A 20,297-nucleotide genomic window follows, 5' to 3' on the forward strand; every position below is an offset into this window, starting at 1 on the left:
GTTTAGCATATATAGAGAGTCTCACCCGAGTGTCTTTTGATATCAAATATATCAACACGAGTTGATAAAAGTGGAGCTTGCCGAGGATTTTAGCCACTTTTATCAACGAGTGTTGATATATTTGATATCAAAAGACACTCGGGTGAGATTTTATTTATCATCCAACATCATTATTCCAACTTGTTCAATTTGTAGACAGTAATTAGCAGTGTTTTCAGTGTAAGAAGTACTGCTAACAGCTTCAGTAGCAGAGCCATTAGTGATGTCATTTGATTGTGACGCCATGGTAACCGGTGACGTCACAATGGTCTGCAAAGCATTGTGATGTAATTTCATTGCAGCGACATCGCCTCCGTACTTACAAGGGAAGGGTCAAAGCTTGGGAGTGAAGGGGTAGTAAGGAGGATTTGCGGGACATAAGAAAGAAGGCAAAACAAACAACAAACAAACAAAATGGAGTACAATCTAAAGGCGGTCAAAATGTAGCACTCGCCAATTGCTAACAGGTGGCTCGGGGTAATGGTGCAGGCCTTAATTAACATGGTGATGAAACAAGTCCTCGGCGAGGCCTCGCGTGGCAAGCTTCATAACGAAGCTGGCTGAAGGGAAGGTCAGTCCTTGGTACAGATGATACAGTTTGACACTGTAAATGAGCGTCCAAGGAATTGTGTGTGCGTGCGTGCGTGCGCGTGAGAGTGTGTGCCGAGTGTATCGTTTGTAATACTAATTATGACAGTAAAATATACAGTAAACTACGGTTATAACGAACTCAAAGGGACCACCAATTTTAGTTCGTTATAACCATAGTTCGTTATAAGCCATTTTCACTAAGACTTGTGGCCAGTTTCTTCAACATGTCTAGGGCCATTTTCTCCTTCACGGGGGCGGTCGGGTAGCCTAGTGTTTAATGCGTTCGCTCGTCACGCCGAAGACCCGGGTTCGATTCCCGACATGGGTTCATTGGTGAAGCCCATTTCTGGTGTCCCCCGTCGCGATATTGCTGGAATATTGCTTAAAGCGGCGTAAAACCATACTCACTCACTCACTCCTTCACACGTACATATTCATCTATCGGTGACTTTGTTGATTGTGTTTTACCGTACCCCAAAGACGTGGATCGTTGCTCCCAGTCACTACTGTATAGTTTGTTTGTTTATTGACGTCGCAGTCAGCAGTATTCCAGCTAAATTACGGCGGCCTGTAAATAAATAATATGATCCAGGGAAAACAACAACAACAACAACAACAATCGAAAAGTGTGTTGCAATGATGAACTGCAAGTAACACTACTTCTTATTGACATGTTGCTATATTAAACGTATATTACCAACTGAAATAATTTGAATTGAAAGAAAAAGACAAAATCCAATATCTTTTCATGAATGGACTAGAACAATTTAGAGACTCGATCCCTCAATCAAAATGTTCTTGCAAGCTCCTGATATTCAGAAGTCAAGACGATTTTATGCTGTTTGGTTATCGGAGATTCACAATCAACACAAAAATAACGCAATTAACTCTAAATTAACGACAGTGTGAAACCACATTAAAATAGACGTCATCGAATACATTTTTAGCGACCAGGAAATCATTATATGGAAGAGTTATACCCCTTTGTTTACGTCACCGATTTACGTGCACATGTTTGGTTGTCAAGATCAACAATACAAAGCTTGGCCTGCAAATCGGATTTGTTTTACTGTGTGCTCTTGTCTGAAACTTTGATAACACGGATACGATTCAGATGTAAGTCGCTGGCAAGGCATTTACACAATCGTGAATATTTCAAAGGTAAATAGATCAACGCGTAGTCGTAGGAAATATGATAAATTAATTTTACCGCTAGCGTGAGTCAGTGTCAATATCTAGTCTCCAGATACTGTTCATGTTGAAAAAAGTCCTGTTTCTATCAGAGTGATAATATAGGTTTTCTTGTAACTTTCTTTACATATGCGTGTAATATATCAATATCTACATCTACGTTCATATGTTACTTAATTTTGGCATGACATATCTACCGTTTTGACAATTGCATGCATGATCAATATCGTTTTTGGTCAGTTTGGTTTCGATTTCTCATTCATTTGTATGAGTTTAGACAAAATAATTTGAAGTGTACTCTTGTACAAGGGCATATGCATTTATTGTGTCTGAGAAGATCAAAACCACTACAAAACTCATAATAACCATTTGCCTATATCTATATTTCTATCATTATGTGAATATGGGTAGATCTACATGTATTGGTTTGATATATTGAAATGCTGCAGTGATACATAAAAGTCACTCTCATGAATGTCATTTTGCTACATTAAATAGCAAGATTGTCTTTTGCCATTTTAGAAAAGTATGCACTATTTTATGTGTGAATAGCTTCCCTAGGATGTGTTTCTAGGGAACGAGTGAGTAATCTGTGAACCTCACATCATTTATGGCTTTCAGTGTCAATGAAATAAACCGTAGTGAAATTCCGAGGTTTGATGATATTAACCAAGAAAAGTGCATACCGTAAAACATATGGCCAAGAGGTATCTGCATGGTTTTGCCATTTCAGAGTTTCTACAGTAACAGTAAAGTTTGTCAGTTAGATCATGTATAGTCATATATTTCTGGTTTTCCAGTTGATGCAATGACCCAACAATAAGACTTGCAAAAATGATTATAATCTTTAGTTTCTGTGCAATTACTATTAATCATTCATTTTTTACAACTGATTCCTTTTCAGTGAAAAAAATAGATAAGTTTCAAAATGGGTCCACTGCCAAAAGGTAGCAGGAACATCCACATCAAGAAGAGTCATGGCCCCGACACCAACATCATGAAATTCTACATTACCCAGAATTCCACCACACACGGCAGATTCTGGGACAACTACAAGCCAAGGCAAGGCCGCCACACTGGGACTGGCTACAAATCCAACTTCCGCCCCGCCGTGTACTACAGTCAAAGATTAGATGAAGTCGATAATCCAGTCATGGGGTGAGCGTGTTTAATTGAACATCAGAAACTATTGTTATAAAAATGTATAGCTTAGTTTTGTGTCAGGGTTTACTGCCACTAATATATGATTAGGATGAACTATTTTTTTAAATAACATCCATATTAATTATTATTTCATTTATACAAACAAATGACCCAAGTACTTGTTATTATGTTCTTATTTATTTTAATGCTTCATTTGGGATGTAGTGGGGGCACGGGTGGCCCAGTCATCTAAGACGCCGCAATTCGCTGTGCAGGGTTGCATCCCCTGGGCACGCCAGAAATCTATAATCATGGGTTCGAATCCCGGTTCGCCCTGATTATGTTTCTTGGTTTGTCAGCACCATACCCGTGCTCGTGGGTTTCACCAAAGTGGTAAACGTCTGATACCTGCATCACTTCAGGCTTTCCTCCCACATTAAGCTGACACGCCGTGACATAACTGGAATACTGTTCAAAAGGGCTTTAAACCCAACTCACTCACTGGTGCATCATTGGTTTCAATTTTTACTGGATTATATCATTTTACTGTTAATAACAAGAACTTAAAGCATGAACCTAAGAGAATTATAGATTATTGGCCCCAACTGAATTTTGTTTGTAAACCCAAAGTATCACAGATTAACTGTTATTCCAGTTAGCGAATAGGTCAATAGGTTATAAGTTATTCCAATGGGTAGTAGGTCTATATGGCTTGATAAAATAAAAGAATTGGTTCTAAGGCAATGGTTTTTGAAAATATAGTGTGGGCGGGCGGTGTCTTCTTTTTTTTGGGGGGGTGTTCAAACTAGTATGTAACCAAATATACAGTTGTGTAACCAAATAAAAAGTTGTGTACAATCAACCTGGGAATACAGTATTTGACTACTTTTGGACTTGGAATATGTAAGGACTTTTAGTTTTTAAAAAAAAATGGAAATAAAAACGAAACGTGCGGTGGACTTTGTGATGATGCGGGTGGTGCCTGAGAACCAAGACTATTATTTTTTTTAGCCTATGTTATTTTTCACCCTTAGTCTTATAAAAAAACTACCATAAAAGCTCTGTCAAACAAAATCTTTGACAGCAACTTTTTTTGCGTAAGGGTGCCGAGGGCTGTTTTTCCATCAGTCAAACCAAAAGGTGTGAATAAGCCAAAGAAACAAAAATCAATAAAACTTTATGCAAATTATTTCCCTCATATATGTACCCAATTTTGTATTTGAAGATTAATATTAAATTTTCCCTTTCAAGTCGCATCTGTGGAAACAATTACCTGAGTATGACAACAAAAGACTTCCGGCCCTACCAGGAGAATTCCGGCCTGGAACCGCTGCCAAGATCAGCACATCAAACAGACTCCGGCTTTGTCAGACAAAAGCCAATCACAAATCCCACTGAAAGGGAGGTAAGTCTGATCGATACCTGGGCTTCTGTTTCTTTAAGATGAGTTAGAAGATTAGAAATTACAGCATTTGTTCCGGTAATGATAACACTAGACTAGTATGTGACCTTTATAGCTTCTTCCAGTGCTCTATATTTTTTTATTTTTTAACAGGTAAAACTTAAGTGCAGCTTGGTTTTGAAGTCTAGGGCAAAGTTTTTTTCACTGATTTTGTCATGATTTCTTAACATTCAATAAACTGACGTAAATATTTATAGTTTCTAATATTATTTTTCATCTCCTTTAGATAGTTAAAATAGTTCAGTTATAGAACAATTTTTAAAAAGTTTGATTAGTTAGAAAAGTTCAAACAAAAGGTACATTCCTGTTTTTGTCTGAAAAATTGTTTAAAGCTTAGTCAAACCTTTATGTAGATTTTAAGAAAAATATTTCCACTACCTCATGCTTGACATAACTGGGGAGCAGAATGTTGATTGGGTGGTCACAATGACCGTGAGCGTGGTCAGTATTTCTGTGGGTGATCATCATAGAACACAGGCCTGGCCCAGTTGTCAAAACTCACTGTGCAGAGTTGTGTCCCTTTGATGTGCCAGAATCCTATTATTTTGGGTTTGAATCTCAGATTAACCCTGATCGTGATTCTCGGTGTGTCCATATCATTGGTTTCACAAGTGGGGTAGTGTCTAACGCGATCATCACTTCAGGCTGTCCTTCCACATGAGTGAGGGGCGGTCGGGTAGCCTAGTGGTTAAAGCGTTCGCTCGTCACGCCGAAGACCCCGGGTTCGATTCCCAACATGGGTACAATGTGTGAGGCCCTTTTCTGGTGTCCCCCGCCATGATATTGCTGGAATATTGCTAAAAGCGGCGTAAAACCACACTCACTCACTCACTCCACATGAGTGAGTCGTGAATCAGACTGAAATATTGTTCAAAGTCATTTAACCAAACTCACTCACTAGCTCATCGTTGAAGACCACTGTCCTTGATAAGTATCATTGGACCTGTCGTTACACTATCAACCACTGGTTGCTTGCGTCTGTGATCAATCATTGCTATTAGGGCTGGGACGAGTCCAAATTTACGACCCGGGTACCCACACCCCCATTACCCAACCTTATCCGGGTACCCGCTGTTGGTCTCAAGGGTTAGGTACAAAATGTCTGATTGGGAATAGTTTGACCGTAGCCCTGGACAAAATGTATGAAATTACACATATAAAACGATCTGGTCATACATACACAGAAGTTGACTGAAGTTTTATCTTTATTCAAACATAAAAGTCAGAAGGAATGTGTGCATCGTCAGAAAGAAATGCAAACATGTGACTTGTAATGTAACCACAGTTGTCGATCATTTTTATCATTAAACAATATATCACATGGCTAACCACGGGTCCGGGTAGTCCTGTGGGTACCCGGGTCCTTCTCAGTGCCCACCCGACCCGAGTACCCGAGTACCCGAGTACCTGAGTTACCCGTACCAGCCCTAATTGCTACAGCTGTAACATTGCAGACACTGGTATATGACCTATTCAATCACTCATTAGTCGATGCATGGCCCTAATAAGTCATCTGGAAATAGAAAAAGTAGAAAACAGTTTCTTTATTTAATACAATGGGAATGTACCTTTGTGTCTTAATACTGCTCTTTGCTCCTCTATAATGCTTGTCTGTCTCTCCGCCTGCTCTGTAGGTGAAAGGTGTTTTTGTAGACACTCGTGCGGCAAGCGCGCCGTCAGACATCTTGCCACGAGGCAAACCTCTTCTTCACAAACTCAAGCCTAAGGACCCTGTTGAACTTGAGAACAATGGCTATGTAAGTAGACAGGGGCGTCATCTGGCTTCACATCATGTACAATTATGAAGTATATTGGATTCACACCAGGGATAATTCTAGGATAAGGCCTTGTGCTTTTAGCCCTTAAATTTGAAAAAAGGCCCACATTTTCAAATACAGTGGGGCATTTTAACATTGAGCTGTATGGGCAAGTGTGGGTCTACCTCTGGAATATTTGAAATTTTCACATAAAAGGCCCATGTCAGAAAATTCCTAGAGTGAACCCTGTAATACTGGATTCCGTATAATGGTTTGAACCATTAAGTATTTACTTAAGTTATCGTTGACGTTGGGTATTGATAGTTTTCTTTGGGTATTCAATATGTTTAATATCAAGCTTAATTGTACTTTTTTAGATTGTATTGGAAGAAAAATTTGAGGCCAGTATCTGTGTTAATGGAGATGAATATAAGAAAACGTATAAATTTTATGGATAACAACTTCTGGTTTATTGCATATATGACGTTTCGATGTTGTTTCTTACACTGTTATCAAGCTGAAGTGACTACAACCGTGTCATGAGAGGAAAGAAGAGAGGTTATAATTACCTCCCTTCACTTGGTTGTAGTCACTCCGGCTTGATAACGGTGTGAGAATCTACATCAAAATTGACCCATGAAGATCCGGGGTAGAATAGGTCTTCAGCAACCCATGCTTGCCGTAAAAGACGACTATGCTTGTCGTAAGAGGCAACTAACAGGATCGGGTGGTCAGGCTCGCTGACTTGGTTGATGCATGTCATTGTATCCCAATTGCGTGGGACCGCCTCTGTGGTCTCGTGGTAGAGCGTCTGCCCTGAGAGCGGAAGGTTCGGGGTTTGATACCCAGCCGCGTCATACCAAAAGACGTTAATAGATGGTACTTGTTGTTACCCTGTCTGGCGCTCGGCATTAAGGGGCTAAAACAAGGACTGGTCGGCTCGGAGTCAGTATACTGTGTCTGAGTGGGGTATTCATGTTAAACTGTGGCATGGTATCTCAGTGAGCTAGCACTATAAATCGGCATCAGTCCGGACTAGTACAAGCAGTCACACAAACACATACACGTGCATGCACGTCGCTATATAAATGCAATAATCTTGGACGCGACGTTAAACCCCATTTCACCTCACCACCTCATCCAATTGCGTGGATCGATGCTTACGATGTCAATCGCTGGATTGTCTGGTTCAGACTCGATTATTTATAGACCGCCGTCACATAGCTGGAATATTGCTGAGTGCTGCATTAAACAACAAACAAACAAACAAACATCAAAACATCGCGATGTGCAGTAAACAAGAAGTTGTTATCCATAAGTTGAACGTTTTCTTACTCACCAACTTCTAGAATGCCAATCAAACAGAGATGAATCTACCTCGTGTGTGTGCCATGATCTAGGAAATAATCACATGACATTTACGGGCTTTAAAATACAAAAGTTATAATCAGGATAATTGCCTTTGCGCTGCTATGTTTTGTACATTGTACATTGTACATTTTGTAAAATTTGTACAGCGGACAGTATGTTACATCATTGGATGATCCATGAATGCAGAGAGAATCTGATTAAAGTCAACTTGTTATCAGACTGAATGTATTATGATTTAAATGAATGCAATATACATGTTACCTTGTCTGATAATCTTTCAAATCTGTGACCGAGAACAAACGGTAATTATCAAATAAGTTATGCCTACATCAAGACATGTCCAGAATAGTTGACAATGAATCTGATTCCACATCCTATTTCAATCAATCAGACTGCGGCAGACACACATGGATTGCTGTATCAAATATTTATGCATAAATTAATCAGTTGTTTATCATGTTGTTAGCAAGTGGAGTTAGGAAGGATGTGAAGTTAAAATCACCACAGCTGGATAAGGCCATTATTTGTTTTTTTGTTAGACAACCATATGTTCATTATCAGTGAAAGAAAGAAAGAAAAATCAGTTGCTCTTTGATATCTTTCTCAAACACATTACTCACACAATTCTTTTTTCTGGTTAATCAGTTTTTAAGAATCGTCAACATCAATCCGATGCTTTGTTTGAGGTTCATAGTCTCAAAATAGATAGGTGTAGCTGATTGTATTGATAATAATTATGTGCCTTGTTTGTCCTTGGTTGTATTACACAGACTTTGCTGAAGTTAACTCTCTCGGTCTAAAACGCGACTCAAACAGGTCGGCCTGTCGTAACGACCTGCCGATTTCCATGCATTGTACAACATGTTCCGCGGCTGTAACGAATATCGGCTAATCGATTTGCTGCCATGCACACGATTCAATCTGCTGATTCGGTGTCGATCTCATGATATCTCACGGTAATTTGCTTCCATGGTATCAAAATGTAGATAGTGAGCCACAAAACGCTCAGTTTCCTCTCTTTAAAAGTCGGGACATGGTTTCTTCGCAGCAGACGAAGCCATGTTTCCCGTTTGTGTGGAAACAAATATCACCTGACATCAAAACGCAATTTGATTGGCCGCGCCACATCCAACTTGTCGATTAGCTAGAACAGGCGCTACACACTCGTGACACAATTGATGCAGGTTCGCGCGGCCAATTTGTCCCTTTTGTCGAATTCAGTCTGACGATACGATTGGTCGAATTTGGCATATCAATTCGACGAGCCGGCCTGTGTGAGTCTGCCTTACGAAATACCAACATTTCACACACTTGTAAGATTTAAGCCATCTAAGGTTCCTTGAGGTGCCACATGATGAGAGTATTTACATAAACAGCAGAACTGCAAAATGTTTTCGGAATAGCTTATTAATACAATGTGAAATGTAATTTAATCTTTTTATTGGGGGATGCATTTTTTGCATATTAAAGGAATTATATATTTTTTTTATTTGTAACCTAAAAGTCTGGAAAAGCTAAGAAATAAATCTAAATAATCTATTTCATTATCCAGGGTCCCAAATCTATGATGTCTGAAACACACGAGAGGTTCAAAGGTCTTCGAGGCAATAACAGTAAGTTGTGCATCATTGGTATTCCCGTACTCTTTGTTTTGCATTGTTTGACCAACTGGACGGATAGCATGTTTCTTTTTTATTTGACTCAAAATGAATCTGCCCTAAAGTATTCAAAATTAAAATATAAGCATATCATGAATACCATGGCGGATCCAGAAGGGGAGCAGAGGTGGGGAGCACGGGTGGGGAGCACGGGTGGGGAGCACGGGTGGGGAGCACTCCCCCTTCTTTCAGACACCTCACATGTTAACTGTGCCCTCGGTCAAGTCACTTTGTTACTTGGGTATCATGTGTAACCCCACCCTCCTCCCCACCCCCACCCCCACACCCACCCCCACCCCCACAAATACACACATTTTTAAAATCCTGGATCCGCCTCTGGTATGGACATGTGTTTGGTGATAGATGTTGCAACTTTGATATCATCTTGTATATGCAGTGACACCCTGATCCTCCTTGATGGCTTCTGTTGAGAATCCATATCAATCTCATTCAAATCAGAACTTATACATAATCAGATGTCAGATTTCTAAAACCATTCAGGTGTCCTGGTCGTCTAAGGTGCCGTGATTCACAGAACAGAGTTGTGTCCCTTGGACATGCCAGGAACTTATGCTCAGGGATTGAAATCCTTGATTCACACAGATTATGTTTCTAGCTTTGTCAGCACCATTCTCCCTCTCCTGATTTTACCAAAGTTGTAAAGGTCAAAGACTTCACACTTTCTCCCACACCTGACACACTGCAATATAACTAAAATACTGTTCATACTGCCTAAGGGCGGTTGGGTAGCCTAGTGGTTAAAGCGTTCGCTCGTCACGCCGAAGCCTCGGGTTCGATTCCCGACATGGGTACAATGTGTGAAGCCCATTTCTGGTGTCTCCCGCCGTGATATTGCTGGAATATTGCTAAAAGCAGCGTAAATTCATACTCACTCACTCATACTGCCTAATAAACCTCATACCAACCCTGGTTTTGTGTGTATTTCTTCTATTTTGTCTCTTGCATCTCCACATTCCAGCATATTGTATTTAGAGTTTGCTGAGTGTGGGTAAACTCACCTGAAGTGTAACAGGGAACATCCTTGTGTGTTTCAGTGGATCTGAGCCAGCTGACGGTAGGGCCTCAGGAGGAGACAGGATTCACCCACAGCTACAGTGTGGAGCCCGTCACGTTCCAGCCGGGGTCGGCCTTCAAGAACGAGGAGCCCGTAAGTGGAGATCTGTTCATAGTCCCCAGAAGGGTAGCTGCAGGAACTATCTCTGTGATGCTCCCTGGAAGCCATTTTGATATTGACTTATAAATACTACACAGAGCTACGAACTGTGCCATTGCCCATGGCTCTGTGTAGTATTTATTTTAGCCATGGCTGTGCCATAGTGTTTTCCTATTTTGAATATACTACCGGTACTCAAAGTTTGCTAAGGATTACCACTTTAAAACATAATACTGTATTCAACGTAATAAGCGCCCTGTTTTAATAAGCGCCCACGGCGACATTTGCTAAGATATTGGCTAGTGAACAATCCAAATTAGCACCCCTTCCGATTGATCAATGTACACAAGACTTATTTATTCGCGTATAATATGCACTCATGTGTTATATGCACCCTTAATTATGGGCAGTGAATTCTGGAAAAATATATCAGTCGTACATAAACATTTCAGGCTGTCAGCATAAACCACAAAATTTATTCTTTCAACTCTGTTATTTTCACCAAAATAACATTCTAATGAGAGCCCCCTATTTCGTATTTTGAGAGCGCCCTGGGCGCTTATTATGTCGAATACGGTAAGTCAAATTGAGTGCATCTGTTGACCATAGCCAAAGACAATAAGGCGCGAAGACATGTTTAATGAAGAACAGTTAGTTGTCATGTGCTACACAATGCCAGTAAACAACATGTGACCAACAATCAGTCAAATCACTCGTCAAAATGAGAGTATGTAACCAAAACTGAGATTTTTAAAAATCGCGAAACCATATTCATTTTCCAAAAACGACTCTCAGGTGTGCATATGTGATCCAATCACAGTCTGGCACCGTCGTCACATGCTGCCAATACCGGTAAGTGTCTAGAGGGTTGCCAAGGGAAGATTGTTCCTCTTCGGCAAGAGCATTGCTGAGATCCTGTATGGACATTCCATCGGACAACGGTCTCCTGCTAAGCATGAACGACCCTGGCACGATGAAGTCGAGCGTTATCGTCCATGAAGATGTATTGCACCAGCAAATGGTCTCACATACACATGATCCTTAGCAAACTGTGAGTAGTATAGATCCACAGGCCAAATTTGCATCACACTATTTATGCTTCAGCGAGGTGCATGCATCGTGATATAGCATCATTCACTTCCTAAGACACGTACCTTCAAATACAAGTACCGTATTCGGCGTAATAAGCGCCCTGCTCTAATAAGCGCCGACGGCAATATTTGCTGATATATTGGCTGGTGAACAATCCCAATTAGCACGCCTTCCGATTGATCAATGGACACAAGACTTTTTTTTTCGCGTATAATACTCACTCGTTTGTTTAATTATGGGCAATTAAATCCTGGGAAAATTTATTGTTGTACATAAACATTTCAGGCTGTCACCATAAACCACAAACTTTATCTTTCAACTCTTTTTTTTGCACCGAAATAATATTCTAATAAGAGCCCCCTATTTCTAATTTTGAGAGCGCCCTGAGCTCTTAATACGTCGAATACGGTACTTATTTTTAGTATAGAATATACTGTAACAGTATATTTACTTCTGTTTCGAAAATGTACCAATACTTTTTTTAATCTGTCATTGCGCTTAGCGATTCCAAGCCAGTAAGTGCATAGAAAGTCGCATGTTTGAATATAGAACTACACATATTTGAAAGCAGGTGATTTAGGGAAGCAAATAGATGGATGATTATAAACTTACCTATTCGACGTATTAAGCGCCCGGGGCGCTCTCAAAATTGGAAATAGTGGGCTCTTATTAGAATATAATTTGGGTGAGAACAAAAACAGAGTTGAAAAATTGTAAATTTCGTACAGTAGTTTATGATGACAGCCTGAAATGATACAAAAGAAATGTATGTATTTATCATACACGACAGAATTTAATTGCCCACAATTAAGGGTGCATATAACACACGAGTGAGTATTATACACGAGTCAATAAGTCTTGTGTACATTGATCAATCGGAAGGGGTGCCAATTTGGATAGATCACTAGGAAATATATTAGCAAATATCGCCATGGGCGCTAATTAGAGCGGGGGGCTTATTACGTCGAATACGGTAATTACTTTTCAAAGTGATGTTAAACTCACTCACTCACTCACACGGTGTATAAAGTTATTTCAGTGCAGATATAATGTGACATTGCTCAAGAGGAGTATGCCTAACATATGTAACTTGCATGTATTTCCATCAAGGGGCTTTTCTTTGTCCAGGGTTATTTCACGGGTCGTCCAACAGGCATTAGCATCATGAAGACCAGCTTCCTTCCGACAGAATACCCCCGGGTAAGCATCCCTCTGTATCACTGTTGTCCTAATTCTAAGTTGTCTTTTATGTTTGTTGTGATGTTATTTGTGCATCAAGGGGAATAACTCTTCCATACAAACGTTTTAATTTCCCACAAATATTTTTATACATTTGAAGTTTGTGTTTGGAGTAAAAACCTTTTCTGAAAGGATATTTCATATATATTATAAGGGTAACGCTATTTTTCAGGGCATTATGATTTGTGGAAGTATGGGGTCTTCCATAAATGCCCGGTGAAGGAGGGCAGTTGAAAAGACCAAGGGCTTCTGCAAATGATAATGCCCTGAAAAATAGCTAGAATTTATAGTTAAAATGGATAGAATTTGTTATCAAATCAAAAGAAACAACAATATTGGTTTTGAAACATTTACTGCAATCAACACGAATGTCACTGACCCACTTTTACAAATATAGAAATGTCATAGAACAAACCAGATGACGTCACTATTCAACGTGACGTCACTATCCCTATCCTATGACATCACCTAACAACGGGCGTGATAATGGCCCATCGGCAAACAATATGAGGGCATTATCAAGTTACAGTGGCCTGCTCATTTTGGATAACATCCGGGCGGTTTAATGATAATTCTATCCATTTTAGCTATAAATGTCAATAATGGTCTGTTATATATATCTTAAAAATGTAATAAGTCATGATGCTGATCGAAGTGTAATAGTACTTTGTTTACAGTTGCACATCCTTCTCACATTCCCTATATGGCTGAAATAATGCTGATGCGCCGGTAAATTTTAACTCACTCACTCAATCCCTGACTAAAACGTCACAGATTTATCAACAAAGACAAAGCTCCCACTGACTTCTTGAAAAAGTAGATAGGTATTATATGTTTTATGTATTTTTGTACATTTTCAGGGGAAGGAGTCTCTGCCAAACATAGCGGCGCCATCCGAACACGACTCTGGCTTCACTCGGGAGAGAGCCAAGCCCCTGTATGTCCACAAGCGGATGGGAGACGTGAGTGCTGTGAAAACCTCGCTTGAGCAAGAGGGAGATGTTATATATTCTGACCAATAATTTCAAAGGGAAGTGGTCAGGGTGTATTACTAACTACATTGTATTGAAAAGTTTGAGGGGAGGGAAACAAGTCTTCGTAAGATATTGATACTCTGGTGTTCGTTTGATGATGAATGAATAATGTTTTGAAATTAGGAATTATTTGGAGGTCAATTTTATAAAAAGAAATGGCGAACATTTTGGGAGGTCACAGAGTATTTTATGTTGGTTGGTTGAAGGTTCTGCCTGTTTTTATTAGATTACTTTACGGTAAAGTTGTAAATCCAATGATATTTTGGCAGCAGGTTTTGGGATTAACATATTGCTGTAGGGCTGCTGGGGGATGCTTGTTGTCTAGATCCACTTCTCTGTTGCAGGCCTACGATAAGGCAGGAGACATCCCCGGCATGAAGCTGGGGCAGACACTGAAGCGAGACCCCACAGAATACATCAACATGCAGCACCCAGACAACCACTCCAGGTCAGTATGTGACAGTGTGTGACAGTGTGTGACAGTACATGACCGTGTGTGACAGTACATGACAGTGTGTGACAGTACATGACAGTGTGTGACAGTATATGACAGTATATGACAGTACGTGACAGTGTGTGACAGTACATGACAGTGTGTGACAGTACATGACAGTGTGTGACAGTACATGACAGTGTGTGACAGTGTGTGACAGTATATGACAGTGTGTGACAGTACATGACAGTGTGTGACAGTACATGACAGTACATGACAGTATATGACAGTACATGACAGTGCATGACAGTGCATGACAGTGCATGACAGTGTGTGACAGCATATGACAGTGTGTGACAGTACGTGACAGTGTGTGACAGTGTGTGACAGTACATGACAGTACATGACAGTGCAAAGAGAGTGATACAGAAAAGAACGGAAACATTTTCCTATTTATGATGTTGCTCTTAACCACTAGAAAATGAAACTCAACTTGAAATTGCCAGGCATTGACAATTGACTACTTTGTATATTAAATATTACTGGTTTAATTGATGTTGACTGGTTTTTTATTTTCAGCATCCCTAAAATGTCATTTTACTAATGAAATTGAAAAATTGAAACCAACCATATTTAAACTGAACTGGCAGAACAGGAGAACGATGTATTTCTTTGACAGTCGAAAATGATGTTCTGCATATATTCATACCACAATGATCTGTTCCCGTCCCCAGTGTGTCGATGAACGTGTACCGTGGCCAGCAGAACCCTGCACCCAGCGAGGCTGGACGTCTCGGCCGGACAGCTACTGGGCAACAGGAAGCCTCTGGCTACAGCAACAACAGTGACCGGTTCATCCAGACATCGGATGACCCACGGAGATTCATCACACACTACATGACCAGGTAGAGCAGTCGGGGACTTTAATTTCCAACCTCTAATGCCTTTCGGTCTTGTAAGCTAGACATCCCATATAAAAAGATGGAAAGACAGTTTCAGGCAGAAAGAACATAATACATAGCAAGCAAACTTTTAAGGCTTAGAAAAATGAAAGAACTTGTTTACGTGTGCTATGACGTTTGAAAATATAGTGCGGGCGGGCGGTGGTTGTTTTTTTAAGCTTATTCAAACTAGAATGTAACCAAATAAACAGTTGTGTACCATCAACCTGGGAAAGGGCCTCCCTACATAAACAAGCACACAAACTCCTATTGCCACCATGACCATAACACGAGATGCGCAGTAAAGCAGTGCACATGTAAAGGGAAGTAACTGCGTGCTGTATTGGATCACAATGTTTTTAAGTATAAGTATTTTTTATTTTTTTAATAAATAAAAATTCAATCGAAATGTGCGGCAGACTTTATGATGATGCGGGGGCGGTGCCTGAGAACCAAGACTATTAATATTTTTAGCCTAAGGTAATAAATGAGATAGACTCAGTATTTTGTAAAGACGACAACAAATGAGAAGTGATATTACAAACCGTGGGTACAAATATCTTCTCCCCCCCCAGGTTCAATGACATCACCCCCATGGGTATGGAACGTGAAGGTCACTGTCGGGGTGGCGTGCAGCACCAGAAACCAGATGGGTTCACCAAGAGCACTGCCGTCCATGGCAACGGTGCCGACATCAACACCACGGATACACTGCGGCGTCTCGAGCCATATGTTGCCAGGTTAGTACCTTGTGATCACAGGCAACATGCAAGCATCCTAATTTCTTCATAACAAACTAGTATGAAGCCTGCTTAGATACTTCTGTGAGGTCAACATTAGCCACTAGTGTGAGGTCAACATTAGCCACTAGTGTGAGGTCAGCATTAGCCACTAGTCTGGAGCTTGCTCAGGTACTCTTGTGAGGTCAGCATTAGCCACTAGTGTGAGGTCAGCATTAGCCACTAGTGTGAGGTCAACATTAGCCACTAGTCTGGAGCTTGCTCGAGTACTCTTGTGAAGTTCAGCATTAGCCACTAGTGTGAGGTCAGCATTAGCCACTAGTGTGAGGTCAGCATTAGCCAGTGGTCTGGAGCTTGCTCAGGTACTATTATCCTAGAAGTTATTTAAAGTATTAATATGTACCCAACTTCATCCACTAACCTGACGCTTACTTAAGCTACCAGTAGAGAGTCACAGTTTTAGCCTAGCATGTAAACTAAAAATAGTCCATGTTAAGATCTGCTGAAAATTATGCTGAAACTGAAATGTGAAAAAGTACATGCAAATGTTTTGATGCCAATGTTTTTACTGTTGTAGAATTGTTAGCTTTTATGAAGTTTGGGAATATATTTTTTTAATGTTATCGCTTTCTCAGCTCTGTTTGAATGACTGCCAGGTTAAAGGGAGGTAAATAGAAATTGCCACTGTTTTGTTGATGATTTTCCAATTCGTTCCTGTCATTTTTCAGGAGTATTAAGGCAAGAGATGTGTTTTTTGACGATCATCTCCACGATGCCAAGTCTCACCGGCTCACGATGTCAGCTGTGGCGCACTGATTTCATTCTGGATGTCAATAACACTGAAACAACATGTCAGTCAAAACTGTGATATTGTCTTTATTGTAATCGAGTTGTTGCACGCTGTTGATTTTTATAGAATTATAGGACATCGTCATTTTGTTAAATTGTATATTTTGAAATCTACAACTTTGGATATGCTAAGCCCTTCAATAGAAGTGCTTCAGAAAAGTTAAAGTATTTTGATTATGTATAATATATTATGTCTTCATACACATAAGAAATCAAAAGGTTTTAAGGAATGCAAATCATGTAGGTACTTTGATATCTACAATTTGATACTATACATATTATATTCTGCATTGAAACCTTTTACACTTTCGTGCCAATCAACTTTTCGAAGGTTTGGCTGTATAAATTCCTCTGTGCAATTTTGGAATAAGTAAAACTTCATATTGTGACTATGCAATAGGAGGAAAGCTCAGCATTTGAAATTTGTCAATCATTAATAGTGAAACTGCTGTCTTTACAACACCATCATTTCCATACGTCATAATGTACATAGATCTCAAGGTCATATCCTGTATTTGTAAGTACTGTATACTGTGTGAAAGTGTGAAATATCTTGTGTTAATTACACTGACAATTATTGTTTGCTCAATACCATAGTATGCATTATTATGTAGTTTGACATTCCATTTGAGAGAAACTGTTAAAATCTATTTAAAAACTGGGGGTTTGCCTCAGTGGTGTTTTTGATGCTCTGTGAAGACTTTGTGTCAAACATCAAGGTATTTTTGATTAATTTCAATACAAATGTGATCCATATTTGATTTTGTGAGTGCACACAAACTTTCATATCTGAAATGTGGTTGCTTTCTAAAACTCTCCATGCGCAGTTTGTTTATCTTCTCTAGATAATGTAATGTGCCAATTTAATCTAACTCTATGCTCATTTGTGATACTGCTGGAACCTTTGCAATGGGATTTATGATATATTTTTATGATTTATATTTATAACTGTCTCTAACATTTTAGCTCAGTTGTAAGAATTCTTGAGATCTGATAGGAAGATTTCATCTTGAATGTTGGAATACTTCCTTATTGTTAAGCTCAATTTTAATACGTTATTGTTAATCATTTCAATGTTCTCCAAATGTACTTCTACACTGATACTATCGTCACTATAGCAATAACGTAATTTACAAAAGGTGTCTTGTTCTGTCACACACAAACACAATGCGTTGATGAAGTTCAGTTTGTTATTAAAGGAGGACTTTGCTCTGAGGTCTGGTATCCAGTTTCTGACCTGTTTTAGATTCTGTGATTAATATCAGTGTGAAACTGAGACAATGTCTGCGTACTTTCTATAATCATTTTGACATCACTGGCTACTTTTAGTAATCCAACTGCTGAATTGATAGTCACAGAAGCTTGCAGTGAGACTTAAGTCAATTTGCTGGGGCTGCCAAGTTGCCAGTGCCTAGACTCCCTTTAAGACAGCTATGTGAAGATAACTAGACAAAGTCATGGATTTTTGTCTCTACTGGAATAAACTTGGTTTTTGTTAAATCTGTTGTAGGACAATAAATCATGGAACACTTATATTGTTGTTGATTTATCATTCCAAACTGGCTCCCACAAGAGATTTTGACATCAGTGGTTGCCATGACAATGAAATGATACCCTCTGCCGATGAGGCGGGCCAACTGTATTTTTTACACTCAAGACACTGGTTATTATTTACAAACTGAAAAACTTGGAAGAATGATTTTAAATGATAAACAGAATCTCACCCTTGTGTCTTTTTTATATCAAATATAACCACATTCATCATTAAAGGTATAAATCTCTTTGGCTAGTGGGGGGGCACAGGTGGCCACAGGTGGCCCAGTCGTCTAAGGCGCTACGATTCTCTTGCAGAGTTGCATGTAGGAAATTAGGTAGTATCAACGTTTGTGATCGAAAATCGGACAACACGACAGCTTATTGTCTCTATCACTAAACTGTTTCCAGGTTTGTCAGCACCATACCCTTGCAAGTGGGTTTCACCTCTAAGACCTGCATCACTTCAGGATTTCTTCCTCATTAAGGGGCGCATGGGTGGCCCAGACGTCTAAGGCACCGCGATTCGCTGTGCAGAGTTGCGTCCCATGGGCATGCCAGAAACCTATGATTGTGGGTTTGAATCCCTTTTCGCCCAGATTATGTTTCTAGGTTTGTCAGCACCATACCCGTGCTCGTGGGTTTCTTCTAAGTGGTAAACGTCTGAGACCTGCATCACTTCGGGCTTTCCTCCCACATTAATCTGATATGCCACGATATAAACTGGAATACTGTTAAACGTGGCGTTAAACCCAACTCACTCACTCACTCACTATCCCCAAACTGACAACAATAAACAAACAACTCCATAAACAAGATAAGAGCGGCACCAGCTGTCAATCACATTAAAACTTTATTTCATATAAACCAAATGTTGAGGACATTCTGATGGCTGCATTCCTATACACAGAAACCAACTCCTATCTAGAACCGGCAAATTTAACCAAATCAGAGAAGCTTGCAAACAAGGACATGACTACTCTCAAATTTTTAAATTCATACTTCACAAACCGGGATATATCAAACTAACTGACTCATCGCTGACTTAGATGTTTAACCTTGGCATTAACACATTTTGTACAAAATAATAAATTTCAAATATAAAGACATTTGAATAAATGAATATGTAGATATGCAAAAATAGTCAAAAGTAATGGTAGTAATCTCTGGATTATATGTTAGAACCATAGATGGATAAACACAAATTCAGTAAACTGTGTCTAGCTTAATGACATTGATAATAAATATAATTTTGCATGTCCGGATTAAGTCAGTACGCAGGCGATATCCTCAGAATGACTTGCATCCTCATCATCGGGAGTCCGGACTCAAGTCGATACTACCGCTTCAAGTAGCAAAATCTTGTATTTTTAAAGAATCACTGCAATTTAATTTCAACAGAATCAAACTTAACTGGAAAAGGAATGATTTTGACTCCACTAAGTTACAAAGAGAGTTAAAACGCTGTTGTTGATAAAACATTTGATATCAATATGGAGCATATCTGAAATATTCATCACAGATTTCTTAAAAATCTAACTTAAAAAAATAAGTTAAACACTTAAATCATATACACATCTTCACCTCAAAATAAATTTACAAATTCAATAGAAACAAAGCCTCTGAAAATAATTGACTTGAGCTTCATATGTAAACCAGGGAATACCTCTCTATAAGCTGCTACTGGGATCTCACATATTTACATCAATGATCATAAATTGTTTTTGTAAACTGAGCTGGAATAATATGGTATTAAAACTCTACAGATTTCATATCATGCACCACCTCTCTTAAACTCCATTCAAGCACATGTCAAAATAAAATATGCAAAATATAGCAAGCCATAAATTGTCAATAAAACAAACAAAAAAGTTCCGCACATAATGCAAAAAACAAGATTGTCTTATCTAACAACAGGTATTTAACAAATTTCGATGCTCTGATCTGTTCTGCAAATGCATAGAAAACAAAGGTTGATAATTGATTGGCAATGACACATATGTATGAAATATGCATGGCGCATTCACTGGAGAATTTAAAGGGGTGTGTG

General features: G+C 39.3%; 1 protein-coding gene across 3 annotated transcripts; it reads left to right on the top strand.

Moving 5' to 3' along the window:
* Positions 1 to 1,662: 1,662 nt before the first annotated feature.
* Positions 1,663 to 18,184, top strand: LOC139474121 (stabilizer of axonemal microtubules 4-like). Of its 3 annotated transcripts, none has more exons than XM_071256995.1 (12): positions 1,663 to 1,791; positions 2,726 to 2,979; positions 4,216 to 4,369; positions 6,061 to 6,183; positions 9,107 to 9,167; positions 10,268 to 10,380; positions 12,607 to 12,678; positions 13,578 to 13,679; positions 14,096 to 14,199; positions 14,919 to 15,089; positions 15,701 to 15,865; positions 16,594 to 18,184. In XM_071256995.1, exons 2-12 carry the CDS (start codon positions 2,750 to 2,752, stop codon positions 16,679 to 16,681), a joined length of 1,383 nt encoding a protein of 460 aa, XP_071113096.1. In that variant the 5' UTR covers positions 1,663 to 1,791; positions 2,726 to 2,749; the 3' UTR covers positions 16,682 to 18,184. The 3 variants fall into 3 exon arrangements, with proteins under 3 accessions (XP_071113096.1, XP_071113098.1, XP_071113097.1); XM_071256996.1 differs by having other exon boundaries at positions 1,666 to 1,746; XM_071256997.1 differs by lacking the exon at positions 6,061 to 6,183.
* Positions 18,185 to 20,297: the final 2,113 nt, after the last annotated feature.

The sequence above is a fragment of the Haliotis cracherodii genome, unplaced genomic scaffold (assembly GCF_022045235.1).
Source record: "Haliotis cracherodii isolate W230 unplaced genomic scaffold, xgHalCrac1.p SCAF_3, whole genome shotgun sequence".
Taxonomy (NCBI): Eukaryota; Metazoa; Mollusca; class Gastropoda; order Lepetellida; family Haliotidae; genus Haliotis; species Haliotis cracherodii.

Excerpts from the sequence above, each read along its gene's own strand:
- LOC139474121 (XM_071256995.1), top strand. The coding sequence starts at position 2,750 with ATGGGTCCACTGCCAAAAGGTAGCAGGAACATCCACATCAAGAAGAGT. Across the intron at positions 10,381-12,606 it reads CCTTCAAGAACGAGGAGCCC|GGTTATTTCACGGGTCGTCC; the intron begins GTAAGTGGAGAT and ends TTCTTTGTCCAG. Across the intron at positions 12,679-13,577 it reads TTCCGACAGAATACCCCCGG|GGGAAGGAGTCTCTGCCAAA; the intron begins GTAAGCATCCCT and ends GTACATTTTCAG.